The sequence below is a fragment of the Nanorana parkeri genome, unplaced genomic scaffold (assembly GCF_000935625.1).
Source record: "Nanorana parkeri isolate BGI_ZX_2015 unplaced genomic scaffold, ASM93562v1 scaffold11, whole genome shotgun sequence".
Taxonomy (NCBI): Eukaryota; Metazoa; Chordata; class Amphibia; order Anura; family Dicroglossidae; genus Nanorana; species Nanorana parkeri.
The window spans coordinates 755528-776630 of record NW_017306279.1 but is presented as its reverse complement, the minus strand read 5'-3'; the positions used below and the strand labels follow the sequence as shown (position 1 = coordinate 776630).

General features: G+C 43.2%; 1 protein-coding gene across 2 annotated transcripts in view; it reads left to right on the top strand.

Moving 5' to 3' along the window:
• The first annotated feature begins 1610 nt into the window (after positions 1 to 1610).
• Positions 1611 to 21103, top strand: part of ACTR2 (ARP2 actin related protein 2 homolog) — a 52376-nt gene continuing 32883 nt past the window's right edge. Inside the window, exon 1 of one of the 2 annotated variants that reach the window (XM_018555873.1) lies at positions 1611 to 1811. In XM_018555873.1, coding sequence (XP_018411375.1) covers positions 1764 to 1811 — 48 coding nt within the window. In that variant the 5' untranslated portion in view covers positions 1611 to 1763. The remainder of the gene's footprint in view (positions 1812 to 21103) is intronic. The other variant, XM_018555867.1, reaches the window with a different exon arrangement.

Here is a 21103-nt window from a genome sequence, read left to right as displayed (position 1 = left end):
ACAGAAAAGCACACCAGGGGCACGATAGCAAGCGTTGCTCGGGCAGCAAGCTGGAAGCTGTGCTGAGTTTAAATATTTATAAAAAAGTTAAGTTTTATTAATTTACAATCAACATGATTCAAAGACACAGTTACAGAATGTCATACGATTATCGTAAGGTGTGTGGAAGCCGTGCGACCTCTACTACTGTAAGGTTGCACGACTTTTATCTTAGGAACATGTCGAAAACCCGCCGAGAATCGTACGATTTTTGGCGAATGTGTAGCATGTTCGTAAGATAAAAGCCGGAGGAGCCGGTGTGCGCAAGCCTTTCGGCATTGCAGTCATCGGAAGCCCACCCCTCAGCGGGGCGGGCTTACGATCATCGCAAGTACGATCTGCCTGTCCAAGATGGGCAGATCGTACATTTTTTTAATTACCTTACAACCATCGCAAGACAAAAGTCTTGCGATGGTTGTAAGGTGTGTGCCCAGCCTAAGATGCGTTTCGCAGCTGCATGTGCTTCATCAGGAAGGTTGGAGGTAATTTCATGTTTGCAGATATGACGGACTCCTTGCACTCAAGGGCTATTTCACAATCACCAAACAGGTGAAAAAGGTAGGAGATATCCAGGGATACCAGGAAAGTTACAGGAAATCCCATCATACTTGCTATCCAGAATCAGCATTTCACTAATTTATTAATTACATATTTTATTTTACACCCAATAATATGATCATCGGGTCTCTGTGTTCCTCTATGCAATGCTGGCCGATCATGGCTGGTGGCAGGGGCCGGAAGGGTGCAGTACATAGCTTCCAGAAAATATCACAGCATCCTGCTTCTGTACTCCTCTCGAAAACCCCTTAGCCTTGATGTAAGCAGTGGGGTAGCTCTTTGGAGGCATTATTCAAATAACCGAATGCATCAGATGGGTGGATGTCAATCTGGAGGAGTGGATGTCCTTAGGCAGACTGTATTTGCATGCAGACTTCCCTAGGTAAAGCCCAAATGTCGAGCCGTCATGATTTAGAGAACTGATATCCAATGAATGAAAGGGGCGGGCCAGGGACATCAAGGGCTGGGGAGGAAAGTCCTAGATGATGCTGGATATCCTCCAGACAGGAAGTGAGGGACTCTATCTGACTCTGCATATTCTAATGCACACTATGGGCAGCTCACATAGTGCAGTGAAATCAGAGTAAGCAATCTGTACTGGGGAGGAGCCTGTAGGTTATAAGGCTGGGGGATGAGCTTTAACCTGTGTCCACCGCTCAGCTATATCACGCTTCTCATACAGAACTCTGCCTGGAATGCTTTCACTGGATTATGGGTACTGAACGCTCATTCTTGGCTCAGATCTGTTGAACATTACTATACCTTAGAACCTACAATGAGGATGGCCACACACATCAAACTCTATTCATCCTGTAAAAAAAACACATTAAAGTTATTTATCTATGTTATTCTACATAAAATTATTCAGAATGAGATTTCTTCTTTGCCATTAACCAAGATGGCGCCGGCCGCATCCACATTAGATGAATTAATTTCCGGCTTCCTCTCCTCACCGGCCAACCACTCTTTCCGCTCCCCCGCCTAAGCCGCAAGAATCCCATGCAACATCCTGATTGGCCGTTCGGGCGGAGACTGCCAGTGACACGACACATCACGTGTTCCCACCTACCGGAGGAGAAGGAGAAGTAGTATTGGTGTCGGGCGGGGGACGCACTTCCGGTCTAGCCAGTGACTGAGAGCTCGGCGGCTCCGGCGGAGGCACCGACATGGACAGCCAAGGCAGGAAGGTGGTGGTGTGCGACAACGGGACGGGGGTGAGTAGCCGTGAAGCCGGGTAAAGCTGGGCGTTGGTTGTCACCACCCTTATTTCTGAGAGAGGAGCTCACACCCACCATCACTAGTGGTCCACCCTGTACCGGCATCAGCGGCTCTGTGAGTGTGTGCAGTGCCCGTGTTAGCACCGCTCTGCCGCATCCTCCATAGAGGGGCTGTACCCACCCCGCTCTGTGTCATCGCTGCATTCCTTTGCCAGCCGGGGCTTACATGTCATTTCATTCATCAGCATGTGTCACCCACCCACCCCTCCTTCATGTGCAATGTAGACCCTGTAGGCCCATCTGTGGGCACTCTGCCTCCCATTCACTGACATCTCATTCATATGTCAGTGGGATTTCATTGCTGTGCTCTGGCAGGGCACGGGTTAATGTCTTCCTGCATGTCCCCGCCTGCTATGGTGGGAGGGAAGGGCAGGCCCAGCCAGATCACAGCATCTGCATACCTTGACATGTGTCGAGGTGGCAGGAGGATCTCATTCATGTTCTGTGTGTGCATGTATGGCTCCTAAAAGGCAGACCGGGAGCTAGAATACATCAGATCAGCTTAGTAAATCTCTGTATACAGTGACCTGGTGTGTCTGATGTCAGTCAGGGTTCTCCTTTGTTCAGGTCGGGGTATAGATGGTATTTACCTGTCTGTAAAATCGGAGCCAAATTGGGATCACAACCACTTTATATGTATTACAGCTTCCCATTCGTATAACAATATGTAAACATTGCTGCTTATATTTAATTTGCTAACAATCCTACATGTTAAAAAAGAACCCCAGGGAAAATGTATCTAAAATCTGCTGGCTTACTATTAAATGCACCAAGGTGTATGCCACCCCTTAGACCACTCTCTTCTTTATTTGATAGTACTCTCTCTTTGATAGTCCAGCTATTGCTATACGTTCCACGCTCCGAAACTAGACCTTCAGATCTCTTACACAGCAACTGTCATGTTGTCTGGCCGTCCCTCGCTCACCCATTGTCCAATCACACTTCCACTTAACCTATTAACAAACTACACAGTGTTCTGTGAATGGACAGAGGGGAGCAGGGGCGGGCAGTGCAGCTGTAGGAGAGCCAGATCTCTCATGTTGGAGTGACGGGTCTATAGCAGAAGCTGTACTATTCGCACTCACTGTAACCAAAAGATAGAGATCCATGGGGTGGCATACACCTCGGTGCACTTACCTATTAAGTATCTGTGACAATAAATCAAGGCAACTGGACTTGCTGTATTTTTCTTGAAGACGTTTTGCTGGTCATCTGACTAGTTCTCTCTGATGATGATGATGATGATGACTATCGAAACGTCTCAAGAAAAATAAAAATGCCTTGATTTATTTTTTACAGATATACCATGACCTGGATGAATGAGAACCTTCACAGACATATTAGGAAGTCAGCAAGTTATAAATAAACATAACTTTACTGGAGTTCTTTAGTAAGAAGGGGGCTGCAGAGTTGATGTTTACAAGAATTAACCCTGTCTGTGCTTTGCTGTGCTGACAGATCTGTTTTTCAGCTGTAAACTAGATTTTTACACTGTCCTAACTAGGGATGCGCCGATATATTGGCCGCTGAAACATATCGGCCGAAAAGGGCACTTTTGGCATAATGCCGAAAGTGCCATTTTTCTGCCGATACATCGGCGCACCCCTGATTTCTTTCCTCCCCGCTGGGCGCTGCTCTATGTCCCAGCGGGGAGAAGAGAAAGTGACAGCCGGCCGAGCGCTGCGAGCGGCCGGCGTCTCCTCCCACACTGCTCTGCCGCCTATCACAGTCCGGCTGAGCGTTGTGGGGGCGGAGACAGTGCTGTCACAGGAGGCTGGACTTTCCTCTCTACACCGCTCGATCAGCCTCCTGTGACAGCGTGTCGGAGTGTCAGTGATCGCTGAGTGTTTGTACATAATTGAGGACAGTTAAAAAAACATTTTCGGTTTCAGCCTAACATTTTTGTTTTTGTTTCGGTTTTAAAATTTCCATTTCGGTGCACCTCTAGTCCTAACAAAGGGTTACAAATGTCAAGGATCGCACTTATCCTCAGTTTTTGTGCCCCCCATCATTACACTTTGAAGTTTCTCAGATTACCTCGTAGTACAAACTGCTTCAGGAAAACTAGAAAGAGCAGAAATACTTAAAAAGCTATATTTTTTAGCTATGCTGTGTGACTAGGAACACACAAACATGTAACAAATTTGACTGCAGAAGTGGAAATACACTTTAAATTCATGTCACTGCTCATCTGATTAGTGTCTGGAACATAGCCAGCATTTATAGATATTCAGGTAACTCGGTCACTTCAAAATATAACTAAACCCAAGAACAAAAGTGAAATATGTTGCAGATTACTCGTCCTTAGATGTGGGGGCTGCATTCATGTTCAGGCTAAGAACATTTTTAGCTTGCACAGGAAATACCTGCAGATCTTGCCAGAAATGCAGTGTCCTTGTCACTTCCCGTGAGGTCAACTGAAAGCGTAAAACAATCTGATCCTCTTTCTGTGACTTGCTGATCTCCCCACCACCATGTAATGGAGATGAACAAAGGGAGATGTGTTTCAAGTTCAGTCGGGGTGACAGTCATGGCTCCCTCCATAAATGTGGTGGAAGAGTGAGTGTAGCCTCTCAGGGAAAATAATTGTTTTCTGCACTAAGTGTACAGGTGAAAATGAACAGATAATAGCCTGAAAAAAAAGAAAACTAACACAGTCACCACATCTATGAGACTATCAAACTGCATTGTATTATATTTTAGTTTTTGGTGTTCAGTATGCTTTGTTATAATCTCCATGGAGTATGTCAGGGTAGATAGTGACTGTTTGACTTGATGGAATGCTTGAGGCTTCATGGACTTTAACATCTCCTCCTGATGTGTTCCTGGACAATCTGCCTTGACACAGTCTGTGGTGATTTGGATTAAAGATTGTGGTATGTTCCTGACATTGAGAAATGAGGAGGCTACAGACATGAGTGTTGAAGCATCAACCTGACAGGACAAGCCCTGTGAATATAAGTGACTACTACTGGCTAGTGTGGGTGATCCCAGTTTGCTTCATCTGGTTCCGTGGTCTTTCACTGAAGTTTTTTGAATTCTCATCAGTAGTGCTTCTACAAGTCTTTGTGGGGAATTTATCAAAACTGGAGCAGACAAAATCTGGAGCAGCTGTGCACGACGACCAATCAGCTTCTCTTTCATTTTCAAATCTTACCTGAGCAAACTAAAGAGAGAAGCTGATTGGTTGCCAGGGGCAACTGCTCCAGTTTTGATAAGTTCCACTCAATGTCTTTTATGTATAGTATTTTTGCACAATAGAGATGTGTTTTATTTTGCTTTGGGGTTGTTTTTGGCACATCTACTAATTGTGATCAACTAGTATTCAGTTTTCACAATGACAGGAAGGGGCCTGATGGCTGTGTAGATTAAACTTCACTGCAAACTCCGCAACATGATTCAACTCAGAACTTTTAAAATGCCCGGCTGATATTTCTTGTATCACATTGGCTCTGTTTTCAATAATCCTTATTGCATGCCATATAACAAATAGTCAAATATGGTAATTAGGCTGGCCATCCACTCTAGGGTTTTTCTAGTTCAAGAGAAATCCTTCGATTTCCCGTTTTATGCTAATGTACGTGGAAATTGGCAAGTCTCCTGGCAGCTATGGTATTCTGACAGTAGGTGCCTGCGGCTGTAAACATTCTGTAACAGTTCGGCAGAGAATATTTAAAACCCGGTTCCTTCAAGAAAAAGTCAATTTGTTTAGCAGGGTGGTGCAAGCTGGGCCACCCATGGATCAAATCTCAGCTGATTCCGCTTTGGTGCATATTTAAAACCATTTTTGGGGGTTTTATATAGAACAAGGAAAGGCAAAACCCCTCTCACGTTTTCTTTTTACCATATGTATCCTATTGGGGAGATTTCTCTTCACTTCCTGTTTTAGAGATACAACAAGAAGTGTCCTGATTGAAAGATTTCCCCCTCTTTCCCTGTTGTAGCTACAATTGTTAGAGTTTGAATTTCCCATCACTTGTAAACAACAGTCATCAGGACCAATAGTTGGGTGAGCCTCCCTAGCAGGGACAGAGACAGCCAAAGAAACCTAAGGTGTTGTTGACAAAAAAGCTTTGTCTTTGGGTGCACTTTACGCCCTTTTACTATCGGGTAGACTCAGGCGGGGTTTATTTATATTGGATGAAAGGTATTCGTTTTACAAGTTGTTCCGAAAAGCTAAGAACTGACTTGTTAACACATCCGTAGCTCTTTATTATTACTGAAGAGTTATTAGAACTTAATCCTCTTATGAAAATGTGTCTGAAAAGACATCTTTGTTTTATATGCTTTGTAGTGTTGTACACTTTCAGTAAGGTTTCTTCGTATCTTGATTTATGTCGTTGACACTTTGTCGCCCTGCACCCTAGTGAACAGTTGAGGTCTGCTGGGTTTTTTTCTTTTCTTTTTTTAACTTCCTTTTACAATCTAGGTTTGCTGCTGTTCTACATAAAGGAAGCACAGCAACTGTGTAAGAGGAACTAAATGTATCAGTAAGCATTTTCAGTATATATAGTGAGCCCTGTGGGTTTTTCTTTTGTCAGCTGCATATGTGCCCGTGTCAAACACATTTTCCTTCTTGGTCCTGCAAATTGTTTTTGTTTTGTAGTTACAAATGATAATTGATGTGACCCCATTAAATTTTAGAATGTTGGACTAACACATTCTGGGAAAAAACAACCTTTTTTGAACAGAATTCTACCCGTGTATACCTAGCTTCAGTGATCGCAAATCAGTTTCTAGTAGGTGAGCATGGGACACAGGTTTTATGTGGGGAGAGGCTGATGGTAGATTGAAGGGTAAAGGTTAGTTTGTGTCCACAGAGACGCAGAACATTGTTACTCAGATATCAGTGCCTACCACAAGCTGAACATTTGCTGAAAATGCTGGTTACTTTGCTGTCTGCTTTGTTCTTTTGGCTTCATTTCTCTGAATCGTTGACTTGGCAATAGTATGTTTGAAGGCTGGCCGAAGGCTAGCCTGGATTTGTGGGAGGAGCCTGTGCCTTTTAAAGTCGGCACTGCTCACAGGGGATTCACGTCGGCGGGGCACGAACGTCCCCCCCCCCCCCTTCCCCTTGCTTTCATTCATTTAATTCATTTCATTTACATTCAGAGTATGCCCCCTTTTAGGCATACTGACCTGAGAAGGCCAAGGCACACCACAGGCCATTGGGGGGGAGGGGGAGTGGGGGGGCGGCAGGGTATCACTTACTTGTTAAGGCTCGGACCACAAATAGTGTATATATATATCAGGGCTGGACAAATCACAGGAGCCAGGTCGCCAATGCTCCCTAAAAATGGCACCTAAAAGTTAAGGTTTTTTCTAGGTGTTGTCAATGGATCTGGCTCCTGCCTAAAGGTGGTCGTACACCTTACACCCATTGTACAACTTTTTCTTGTCCAGACATCTCACCCTCGTTCAGATTTCGTTCAAACAGCCCATCATGCACAGACCAGTGTAGTTCGCAATTATCGTTCATCAGCACCACTAACTGGCCAATTTTCGTCGTTTGAAAGAACAGATTTTCGTTTGAGCATGTGCAGTTTTCAGCTTGAGATTTTTTGTAGTACAAAAATGCCACTAACCCTTCAATTTTCATCCAACTTGAACATTTTCCAGCTTGCTTGAAAGACAAAAATCTGCCAGTTGAACAGTAATTGAGGTTGTGCACTTCCCATCAACTGGCAGATTTACAGACAAAGCACCTTTTATAGAGACTGGCTCCTGAATTCCATTTTAATTTGTCTTCCCCTTTGAGTATATTTAGACTTTACAAGACCTGTTCTGAATAATTGTTCCAGGTCATTGACCCAAAAAGAATTAAAACCAGAGGATCATCTTAACAGCCAGGTAACTGGCATTTTTAAAGTGAAGGTTAACAATGGCATATTTCTGATGCATTTGCATTGAGTTGCACTTGCTGCTCCATTCCAACGTCTACCTTTTATAGATCTTTAAAAGTTTTGCGGGAAATGCAGCTGCTGCGCATTTGCTGCAAAGCCCCTGAATGCTGCATGATCTGTATGGGTGCTATTAGGGTAAGCTGATGACAAATTGTTGTCGTTTTTGGTAACTTTGACTTCTCTCGACCGTCTCTTAACTGAAAAAAAAAAATAATCCTTGACTGAGTGTTGCTGTATTGAAGACATGGTGTCCCATGAAGTCTTTTCAGAAACTGACCCTTCTGGGAGTGTTGACCTCCTGGTTCCTTACAGGGCTCATTAGTTTCTCATTGAGTCTATTTAGAAAGCCCAGGACTAGCTGACTGCTGCTATAGACTAGATCAAGAGAGTGGCACTTTATTAGGAGAGGGAATGATTGCCCTTTCTTTGAGCCATTTACCTGACTTGATTCATCTGTGTGTATAATCTGAGATTTTTGCTCTTGAAGTCTTTATTGTATTCAGTATAACAATAAACCAGCTTTCTTAAAGGAGAACTATGAGATGAGTGATTTCCACTCACCTCATAGTTCTAGCCGACCTGTGACAATGAGACTGTCACAGGTCGGCTCAGTAGATCGGGAGGTGAGCGAACACATACCGGCGTTCGCTCACCTCTTGATCAGAGAGCCGTGACGGGGGGAGGGCTGGATTCCCCTCTACCCGCTCCGATCCTCCAGCGCTGACTGGCGTAACGGACGGGGGAGGGGGCGGGTACAGCTGGCTCTGCCTCTAGATAGGCAGAGGCAACTGTCACTCACACAGCTGGGCGGATCTCGACGTCCATGTCTGGATCCGCTGCGGCGTCTCAGTATACTGCGAGCTGTAGCTAGTTTGTGTCCTCCCGTTACCCTAAGGAGAACTATGGGGAAAAACACTGACCCCATAGTTCTCCTTTTTAATCCCTGGGTTTCAAGATGCACTTTTTCTACCTGCTGGCTGCTAGAGGTAAATATGAAAAATGTTATGTAGTATTTCCTATTTAGGGTTCTCTTTATCAATGTTTTCACCCAAGACTTACACAACACCCATTATAATTGAATCGTATGTGAAAAATGGGTGAATCTTGCGTGAAAAACTAGAGATGCACCGAAATGGAAATTTCAAAAGCGAAAAAAAAAAAAAATTGTCAGGCTGAAACCGAAAAACTTTTTTATTTTAATTTATTCAAATTTTTTATAAACCTTTTTTAAAAATTTTTAAATTTATTATTTATTGAATATTTTAATTTTTTTACTTTTTAGGGGCTTCGGGGAAATATTAGGGGTCTAAACAGATCCCTGATATTTCCCTTTTAAAACAGAAAACGAGATTGAGGACACAAAGTCCTCTATCCTCTTTTTCTGCAGCCCCTGTTATCAATGAACAGGAATCCTCTATACTGAGTGTTCTTGTTCATTGATAACATGAGGACAGAGTGTGTTTACTATACCTACAATTATAAATGAACAGGAGGGGATGTAGATCACTCCCATTCATTCATAATTGAGGATAAATTAACCATACCATGTCCTCAATTATCTACAAACACTCAGCGATCACTGAGTGTTTGCATTGGCTCTCCTCTCTGACACGATGTCACAGGAGGCTGAGCGAGCGGTGTGGGAGGAGAGGTCAGCCTCCTGTGACAGCGCTGTCTCCGCCCACATACCGCTCTGCCAGACTGTGATAGGAGGCTGAGCGGTGTGGGAGGAGAGACACCAGCCGCTCGCAGGGCTCTCCTCCCGCAGTGCTCGGCCGGCTGTCACACTTTCTCTCCTCCCCTCTGGGACACAGAGCAGCGCCCAGCGGGGAGAAAAGAAACTAGGGATGCGCCGCTGTATCGGCACAAAAATTGCACTTTCGGCATTATGCCAAAAGTGCCATTTTGGCCGATGTGTTTCGGTGGCTGATATATCGGTGCATCCCTGGTGAAAACATTGATAGTCCTGATGGTATAATACATAAATATTTGGAAAAGACTGGGGATACTTTTGTGCATGGGGTAGCCTTCGGTCCTAGAGGTTACTGACTTGGGATGGAAGGAGGAGTCTATTTATTTAATGTGGTTGATGTGTTTCCTGTTGCAGGCAGGCGGAGCCTATATCTCGATGGCTGTCCTGGAAGATTCCTGGAAACAGAGTTATCAGGTAATCAACTCATGTTTTCCTTTTTATATTTGTAGTGTTTACTGCACACAGTTTTAGGAAGCACACACTGGCACATGAGGAAATGTAACATTTTTGAGTGATGCGGCTTTACACATCAGGTATTACAAATGTATTAGGGGGTGTCAATTTTATGACGTGGTCAGCTTGTACTGTGGGCCTTCCATCGACTGTGCTTGTTGGCAATGAAACGTTCACTTATAGTCTTATGTGCATTGCTATGAATGATTTCTAACTGATATAAAAGGTATGCTTTCAGACATGAGATTATAAATATTATTCATATTCCAGTAACGTTCTATGACACCGTGTTCTAGAAAGGGAAATGCAAGTCATATTCTAAGTATATTGCATTACCCTTCGTTTCTGCAACTCCTGCTCTGCTTCCTCCACCCACTGATCGCTCATAATACATACAAACAGCAGAACTAAAGAAAACAAATTCAGTGTCATGGAGGTAAAGATTAGCACCATCTAAAAAAGGATTCTTTTCATTTGAAATGGAGTAGCCAGGCTTCCATCCTAGATGAGTTCTTCACTAAATAAGAATCCCTCCTCCCCCCCTTCCAAAAGGCTTCTACAGGCTGCGAGCTGGGTTTTTATGCTTGAGCTTACTCATGGCATAGGCATTTTATGCTGACCCTACACATATTGACCCGATTAATGCAACAATAGTTTTTTTTTTTGAGCCTGATCAAATCTAGCATCATCCGTTAGTTTCTACTTCTGTGTTCTTTTTCCAGGAAACTTTTGTAATTGAAAGTGACTGGTTCGGTGGCATATTTGAATTTTAACGAGTTTTACATCTGGGTTAGACAAATTTGTTTGGACTTCAGGAGCCAGTCTGTCCCATCCAGGAGCCCAAATCATTTTTATTTAGGAGCCAGCTCTATGGATAACTAGAGAAAATGTTATATGTTAGGCGCCAGTTGTCATTTTTAAGGCGCATAGCTTACCTGGTTTCTAGGATTTGTCCAGCCCTGTGTTTATTCGAACGGTCAATCAAATAATTAATGTGTGTATGGCCAGGTTGCAGAACTGTGAACATCGAGGATTCCTTTCACCTAGTAGCCTAAGAAACGACATACACTCATTGGCCACTTCAACTGCTCGTTAACGCAAATATCTAATCAGCCAATCACATGGCAGCAACTCAGTGACGAGTTGCTGAAGACAATCTGCTGAAGTTCAATATGATCAATGGAGGGAGGAATAAAGGGGATTTAAGTGACTTTGAACATGGCATGGTTGTTGGTACCAGACAGGCTGGCCTGAGTATTTCAGTAACTGCTGATCTACTGTGATTTTTTTCACGCACAACCGTCTCTCGGGTTTACAGAAAATGGTGTGAAAAAGAGAATATCCAGTGAGTGGCCGTAGTCTGGGCGAAAATGCCTTGTTTATATCAGAGAAGAATGGCGTCAGTAACTCAATGAACCACTCATTACATATTTGGGGTATGCAGAATACCATCTCTGAACGCACAACACATCAAACCTTGAAGTAGATGGGCTACTGCAGCAGAAGACCTCACCGGGTGCCACTCCTGTCAGCTAAGAACAGGAAACTGAGGCTACAAATTTACAAGGGCTCACCAAACTTGGACAATAGAAGATTGGAAAAATGTTGCCTAGTCTGATGGGTCTCAATTTCTGCAGAGACATTCAGATGGTTGGGCCAGAATTTGGCATGAAAGCATGGCTCCGTCCTGCCTGTATCAACTGTTGAGGCTGGTGGCTTCCTACAGCAGGATAACACGTCATGTCGCAAAGCTACAATCATTTCATACTTTTTTTTTTTTTTAACATAATGAGTTCATTGAACTTAAATTGCCTCCACAGTAACTAGGTCCCAACTAGGTGACAAAACTGCAGCAACTGCGTGATGCGATCATGTCAATGCGCAGTCCTGCTTTTAAGTGCATAAACCTGGTATATGAAAAAGTTTAGAAAAACATATAACGGCTCTTTAAAGCCCTCTGAAGATTCGTGCTGTTTGGTCCCTTTGTGCAGCACATAAAAGTAGAATTCTTTTTTTTTTCCTCAACTAATGGAAATAGTTGAGTCATCTTTCCTGTCCTGAACTTCAGCAGATTTGCAATTCCCAAAGGATGTGTACTGCTTGGTTTAGTACTTGATGGTTCTTTGCCAGCCGAGAGTAAGTAACCCATTCTGTTTTAGTTTGAAGAAAGTCCATATTCTAAGTAAAATCTGCAAACCACAAATATTTCCTTTCTTCACATCTGGTTGCACAGCTCTTATATCTGCTGAGACAGTTACTTTTCACTTTCCCTCATTTTAAACATGTTTGCTGGATGAAACTTATTGTGCCAGTGGTAGTTGTAGGCGCTCTCCTAAACCTGGTGCAGGCATTTGGGTTTGATATATGGTAAACAAAGACGTAAAGGAATGTATTTGTAGAACTGCAAGTCAGCGAATCAAACCATCGTATTTCAATAGTGTATGCATATCCAAAGGGCCTCCATTTCCTGTACACGCGGGAAGTGATGTGCAAGAGAAGAGCCTTCACACAGGAAGTAAAGTGAAGTAATTGATTTCCTGCAAACATAGGAAGTGAAATGTAAGAGGTGATCAAACGCATACTGTGAAGTCGCTAACTAGGTGCACACAGGCAAATTGATCTGTCCCACAATACCATTTATTCCCAGTATCCATGCCATCATTGAGATCTGCACAAACACATATGATACTTCCCATTATCCATTCTTTTAGTGAGATCTGCACTTCGACATACATACCCCTCTTCCGTGTAGCCATTCTTTTAGTGAGATCTGCACTTCGACATACATACCCCTCTTCCGTGTAGCCATTCTTTCACTGAGATCTGCACTTCCACATACATACCCCTCTTCCGTGTAGCCATTCTTTCAGTGAGATCTGCACTTCGACATACATACCCCTCTTCCGTGTAGCCATTCTTTCAGTGAGATCTGCACTTCCACATACATACTCCTCTTCCGTGTAGCCATTCTTTCAGTGAGATCTGCACTTCGACATGCATACCCCTCTTCCGTGTAGCCATTCTTTCAGTGAGATCTGCACTTCCACATACATACCCCTCTTCTGTGTATTCATTCCCCTCGCCAGGAAATGTCCTCACTTTGTAGAAACTGCACTCATGGGACACAGCAATCAAAAATAAGACATAGGAGTTTTAACCCTTCCTTACTCTATCCAAAACAAAGAGTTGGACCTTTACATTTGGAAGCATAATCCACCTTTTTCAGAAATTTAATAAATGCACCCACATAGGGCTGCAACAACTAATCGATTTTGATAATAATCGTTAGCTGCAGCTCTACACCCACATTAATAAAAAGAGAAAATGTGCATTTAATATGATATTTTTGTTTTGCAGCCTGCAATGCACAGGCTTCTGCACTGTTTACAGGAGGAATTAATCAGTGGATTACAAGTGAGATCTGCAAGTCCCTCTTCACTCACAGGCCCTTTTTGATGGGATCTGGGCATGGTTAACCTGGTGGTGTGGGATAGGGTTGGGAAATGTAATCCATGTTTGAGGTTGCAGCCTAAATATGGGTGTAACATGAAACATCATCACAAAGGTGGACTAAAGCTGGGTGCACATGGATAGACTTTTTTTTTTGTTTTGTTCAGCCAATGAGGCTGAACAAAAGAATCTGATGGATTCCTCCATCCACACTGTTAGGAATCTTCTACAATGTCCTGTAGCTGATTGTCTGCAAGCACTGTGTGCCCGAGAATTTTCCAACATGTCCTTTCAAAAAAAGTCAGGCTAACGTTCGACTTTTGTCAAGGAGATGGAGCTACCCACATATCCAATGTTGGTCAGTTCCTGCTGAAATGGCCAACATCTGAACTGTGTGTATCCACCTTAAAGCAGAACTAAAGTAATAAAATAAATCGCTGGGAGGGAGGTTGTAAACACTCTGCCCATTCACAGCATCTCTAAGAATCCATGAATGGGCTTGATGCCAGGGAGGATGTAACTCCTGTATGCATGTGCAAGAGTTGCATCATCAGGGGCCTCCCAATGGCTAAAGAGGACTTCCATGAACCCCGAAGTGTTGGTGGCGTAGATGGAGTGGTGGGGAATGGGCACACTTGTAAGGTTTGTGTGCCTGTATGCTGTGTATTCTGGTACAGTAGGGCAAAACAGCAAATTTTCTAAGCGGTTTACTTCCGCTTTAAACTTTAGAGTTGTTTAGTTGGAAGCTGTGAGCACAATGAACACAAGTGCCAGATACATATCCAGGATTTCCAGAGGCCATTTACACTCTGGGACTTTGCATCTATTTTCTTCACCAGTGTTTTTACAAAGAAGAAAACATAATAAAACTGAAAAATCGCATTGTCCCAAAGTAAAAGGACCAGTAAGACTTGTGTGTACTGGTTATCTGTGGGATCTCTTGTGCATAGAAGTACACTCCACCCCCCTCCCCAAGGGCACACACACACACAAACAGGTATGTGAGGAATGAATGCTTTGTGTGCATTACGTTATGCTGTGTGATTGTTACTCTGATATCTCTGGAACTCCAAAAATGACTTCCATTCACTAAGTCCAGGACAAAGCTTCAAAATCTATTCCTATAATCACTGAGTGGCATGGTTATCCGATGTTTTGTTATTGTAGCTTTATTACTTAAATCCAAACTCCAGCCAAAAATAACAAGATAGAAATAAAGCGCTGCTTATTAAAATCTAAAAAAAAAAACCCAACAAAGCCAACCTTTGCTGCAAGTTTTGGCTTTAATCCAGAGATTTTCCCCACTGTACTTTTTTTCCAGTCAGATATTCTCCCTGTTATGGCATCAGTCCAGGTGGTCACCCTCCACCTGCCCCAGCCTCTGACTGGCCAGTGATAGGAGAAGCAGCGCAGCGATGAGCATCTCCCTGTCACTCTGCTCTCCTCATATCGGCGTGCTTCTTGTCAGCATGTGAACGGATTTGACTCCTTGTGCTGCTTCCTCCTCACACTCCAGCCCCACTGTACAGGGGCTGAAAGAGACTGATACCATGTCAAATCCAGGTACTTGCGTCTAAAAATAAATGTAATGATTACAGTGATGCCATAATTTGCGTCTTTTAAATCCAATTAGAGTTCCGATTTAATCCCAATGAAGCTGCAGGATAAGGCCCCATTCACACCTGAGCGTTTTGTAGATGGAATGCCTAAAGGTGGCCATACTTCTTACGATTCTCGTTCGATTTCCTTTTGTCCCGTCATCGAACCCTCCTTCGATTTCTACTCAAATACCCATCATGCACAGACCAATATCTATTTCGCTTTATTGTTCGTTAGCAATACTGACTGACGGAATTTTGTCGATCAACAGAACGGATTTTTGTTTACGCATGTGCAGTGTTCATGTTGCACATTTTTTTTTCACGTATGAAGACGCCACTAATTCATTTTTTTTTTTTTTTTGTACGATTTCAAAAGTTTTTCAGCCTGACTGATCTAGGAAAGTTGCCCAGTGTGACAGTAATTGTTCACTTCCCATCAACTGGCCGATTATCGTTTGAAAACGCGGTCATGTTCGATTTCTGAACGATAATCGCATGGTGTATGGGCACCTAGTGCTACAATGCTCAGCAGGAGGAATCCCATTGTTTTCAATGGCTCCTGTTCACACCTGAGAATCCTGTCGCGTGTAGCAAAATATCTGCAGCTCAAAAAAGTACATTGGCTTCTTTTGGGGCAGAGTTAAGGGTTTTGGCCCCAATAGACTTCAATAGGTGAACCAGGAAAAAGTGCATAACAAGTATTTTTCATGGATTTGATTTTTTTTTTTTTTTTTCAGCTTTTCCTTGGCTAAAAATGAAAAAAAAAAATGCTCAAGCCTGAACCATTCAAAAAAAACAAAACGCCCAACAATGCTCCGCTCAAGTGTGAATGGGGCCTAAAACTGTCCTCTATCCACGGTCTGGAATTTTTTGCTTTAGTAAATAGCCCTGCATGCAGTAGTTTATAGTACATTTGTGCAAATGCAGCAAGTATGAGGGATTATAATGACTCCTATACTTGCATTCTATTTCTGTTTTCCTTGGGGTGTCTTGTACAGTAAAGGTGGTCACCAGTTTGTATTTGTGAAATAAGACAGCAGAGGGCTGTGCTTTGTCTATGTGATGACGTGACTGCCTCACCTCCCCCAGTCCGGGCTTCTTCGTTTCTCTCCGATATCACGCTTAGTAATTTCCTCCTCTTTAAAAGTCTCGCTTCCGCTTTTTTTTTTTTTTTCCTCTTCTCATTCTTTAACTAAACGTCGTCTAATACAGTATAAACATTTATAAACATGTGCTGAGCTGTCTTGTTCAGTGTTCTGTATTTGTCGTCTTCATAGCAGATGAGCTTTGACTTTCTAGCTTCTTCTATGAAACTTAGGCAAGATCCAGGAAGTGACATTTATTCTGTTGCAACCCTTAAGGCCAGGTTCACACCATTTTCTGGACCAGATCTGAAACGCGGTGCATTGCAGTTTGCCGAGATTTTACTGCGATTTTTTCCGGAGTGTTGTGAGTTTTTTTTTTTTTAAGCTTAAAATGGGCTTTCAGTGCGTCCACAGCGTTAACAAGCATTTTTGATGCGTTCCAGACCAGAGAAAATAAGACGAGCAGTATTTATTATTTTTTTTTTGTCTGGACCGGAACGGACTGCGCTGGTGTGAACAGAGCCCAGGAAATTCAATGGGGATACATAGGGATGCTTTTTTGGTCAGGGAACAAACTGTTCTGGTCTGGGCATGGTGTGAACAAGCCCTAAAAGCGCATCTTGCATCTTAAAGTCCCCTACCACCCGGAAAGGTTCTATTTATTGTTACTTGCCTTGCCAATCTAGGCCAGAATTTGAATCTATCAGTATGTGGGTTAGAAAGTGCCCAGTTGCTAAGCCGTCCTTCTATACGTTTCCCACACACTTGAGAGGATATCCTCCTTACTGCATGACTTTGTGGGATGCTGTACTGCTTCTCTTTTTGTGTTTTCAATTGACCTAATAACATAATCCAAATGCATTTCTCTAAAAGCAGCAGCAAGCTCTATGAATAGACTTAACTGTGTATGGTTCTTGGCAACTGTCACACCTCATGAAAGAATAAACCTATAGCCTGTATGTGTATATACCCCATTCTGTGTATCCCAGCTGTCAATATTTGGGGTTGGCACAGTTTCTGCATGACACCCAACAGCTTTCCCCTGGTGCCTTGGCCTGTGTCACCTGATTTGCTTATAACCGGTTCTTCTAGTTTTTAATTTTTTAAGTGGATGTAAAGGGGAAAAAACATGCCAATTTTATTTTTGACTGTTCAGTAATGTTTTGTTCTGTATGTTGAGCCATTCATGCTCAGTGTACAGAACCAGCATGCCGAGATGAAGTAAGGCTCCTTTCACATAGTCCGATCAGGAGGGGATCCAGGATTGGAACGGATGGCAGCATGGCATTCAGTTTTTTTTTCCCTCTTTCTTGTGATGGAGGATAAAACTGGAATTAGCGGACCCCATGTCGGTCTATGGGGAATCCATGCAAATAAACTTGTGTCTATCTACATCAGTTTATACCCGATCCAACGCAATCAGGTGTGACGAAACAGAAATCTGTTCTCTGGCGATATCAGGCGCGACATTTGATGGTGTACTTTCTTTTTCACACGACTAAGTGGTAAAAAAAAAAAAATTGTGCCCATCACTGCAAATAATCTCATGTTAAAGGATGTCACCTGTGCAGAAATGATGCGCCATTGGCTGGCGTTTACGGCACGCTTGACATGAATAGGACGGTTGTCTAGCAAGAGGCGTAGCACTGAGTTCTAAGCGCGCTTTACTTGTGAAATGGAGCTGTGGCTTCTGCTTTATTGATCATAAATGAGGAAGCGGACTTTGAGCTCTGATGAGAAATGACAGGAAGCGCAAACACATCTTCTCATTTACTAGCTAGCTGCCAGTCCACACCTTTCTGTTCTCTAATAATTGCCTGTTTTGTACTTTAACCTGTTAAGGGATTGAGCGAATGTGAGCAGGAAATTCAGAACGGATGCAGACATTACAGACCTTACCAGAGCACTAAGGGGGGAGTTCAGAATCTGGGTCTTTCAATGCCCGTACCACTTGTAGAGTAAAGTGTCATTTTTTTGCGGCTTAAAGATTATCTCTTGATTAAAAAAAAAAAACCCTCCCCTTGGAGTTGGCCTATCCCTGCACTGCAAGGGTTAAATCGACGATCAAACGCTCTCCTCTCCACTCTGGCTGTGGAATGTCCTCACATCTAATGCAGGGCTATGGGCACTGTACTAGACCTGATGACCTTAGCGTGCCACCAGAGCGGAGGGGGGAGTAGGCTGCGGGTGCTGGTCTTGGAGCCAGCAGGAGTGGGGATCAGGTAAGTAAAACACCTTGAAAGAATCCCACACAAGTGAGCATTTAACCCTTGCAGTGCAGGGGTAGGCTATTGTTAGGGGAGTTTTAGTTTTTTAAGCAGAGATCGGCTTTAGTGAAACCCTACTGCTTTTGTGTTCCCTTTTTTGGGGCAGCCCGGCTTTTAGTGTATCTGCTGTGATCTCAAAGACTGTGTCTTACCTGCAGTGTATAAAGCCACTCGTTGGAGCAGCACACCTCACCAGTCCCGAGTTGAGACTTGCCCAGATAAGATTGTTGTGGAATGCACATATTCCCTCCCTTTTGACCTCGCATAGTTCTGGGATTAAAGGAAGCCTGCACTGAGGGAACATGGAGGCTGCCATTGCCGTTCTTTCTGAGAGTGCTAGCTGTGTGGTTATCTTGGGGTTCTAGTGAGTGACCTGGAGCAAGCATGCAGCAACTAAGGCCTGAGTGATATCAGAACTCCCTGTCCTGGGTCAAGAACTCAAAATGTTTGAGCTGCCAATCAAAACACGCGTCTTCATGTACACATGTTAAAACGCGCATACAAATGTGCACAGCACACAAATAACCGCATGCTGCTAACACGCAAAAATGGTGCCACCTAGGTGTGAACCAGGGCTTATATGCATTCTGTTTGAGGTGACAGCCTGTAGACTGCTTCTGGTTTGTACTGACCATGCATGCTATAAACGCATTCGTGAGGCCCTGAGCACTAACTCCACCACAGACACGAGTAGACCCATTTTCATTGTTGTGAATAGTCCCAGCTTTACTAATAATGGAAATAACTGGTTGGTGTATGACCACACATCCCATTTACTATTTATATTATGTATGACTGCTTGTAGAGAACAATCTGTTCTGAGGATATGATGCAATTCAACTTTTCCTTCTTAAAGTGAACCTGTGCTTTGCCCTTGGTTCACCATAATGGTGGCCCTACTAGCAGCCCCACCATTTTTCTCCCGAGAAGATAAAGCTGGTCCATACACTCTCAAATTTTGTCTGGGTCCTGTGGGTGGGGCTTACAAGAGAAAAATTGTACAATGTATGGCCAGCTTAATCTTCACGTTTTAACTTGGAGTTGACACGGAACTAAGGCCTCTCTTATTTGAGAAATTCAGTGGCACCTGTGGGGAACCATATGATGAAATGCTTGTTTCTTCACTGCTGGATTTAGTCCTTTTTGAAGTTGGTGACCTGAACAAATATGCAGATCCGGGAAATCAAAGTAAAGTCAGCAAACCTTGTCTTCATACTTGAGGTTGGTGTGACAGCCAGGTAAGTAACATTTTCATGAGCAGTCATCAGTATCGACCTCCATGATTTTCTCATGATCGGTTCCCTTTATTAAAACATTTTTTTTAAAGCTTATTTAATACTTTTTATATGTAAAAGTATCTAAAGCTATTTTATGGTCACTTTGTACCCTGCTTGGATAATCTCCCTCTCTGTTGGTCCTGGTAACCATCATAGGGATAGAAAGTTATAGGGAATTCCATTCCTTACTCATCTACAATAATCGCTTTTCGCTAGTTTGTGTCCTCCCGTTACCCTAAGGAGATCTATGGGGAAAAGCCTTAACCCCATAGTTCTCCTTTTAAACCCACATGTTTTATGCCTTCTGTTTTTTTTTTCTCCATAGGAGTGATCCATCTGTAGGCATTAGTTTGATCTTATTCAGTTGTATGGGTAAATTAATGCACACGCTCCATTCTTCTAGTCACTGTACGTTCTTTGCCGAGCCCCGCAGTAACTAGCTAGTAGTTCTGTACAGATGAGGATGTGCTTCTTTCTGCTTTTGTGTTCTTTAGCTGAGCATGACTCAATAGGAAGTTAACCCACACATTTCTATATATGGTATATTGGCTTCAACATGCAGGCAGCCCTCTCAGCACGTTGTAGGAACAAAAAAAAATCAACCTAGGAGATCTTTCATCAGATGTTCTAAAGTCGCATTGTTTCTCAGAATGTGCTAATCCAGGCAAGATATTTACAAATGTGTGGGAATCGTACATCCAGTGTGCATAGCTGGAAATAAAGTATACATGTTTAGGAAGTGCAAGTGAGGATGACAACTACCGTAGGTTTTTAAGACCTCAGATGCAGATTCTCAGAAGGGACATATGCTGTTATTTCTACATTTGCTTAAAACCTTTCTCTAGGAAAGGGGGCTCCTCCCTTTGCAGTGGGGATACCCCTGCACTTCAAGGGTCAATTTATTTTTATCTAGGTTTTAAAATGATTTATCTCCTTTTTAAGCGCTTCTCATTGGTCAGTGCAGTCAGAAGTGCTTCTCATTGGTCATGGCAGTACCGGGACCAGATTGGAGGGGTTAAATCAATTTTCCCCATTTGGGAAAGTGCATTTACCCTTTAAAGTAGCAATCCCATAGCTTACTTTTTCTGTTGTCTGTTCCTTCTTTTTTTGGACTTTCTCTTCTTTCCTATACTGAATCTTTTTGTATCCTTGCATACTATTACTTCTGTTTCTGCGGGGACTTTCATCAGTAGCCGTCTCTGTATGGAGCCACTGTAGCATGTTCATTTCATAGCATCACGCAGCCGTTCTATGCGCAAACATGCACAAAGAAGGTGGAGAGGAAGATCCAGCCACCTCGCTGCCAACATGGACAACTTCCTGTCTTATGGTGACAATGCTTACTGTTTGTACTGTACTCAGCGTTGTCACCCAAGGACAGCAAGTGTGTAAGCACTATAGAACACCCCCCCCCCCCTCCCCCCCACCCCACCCCCCCCC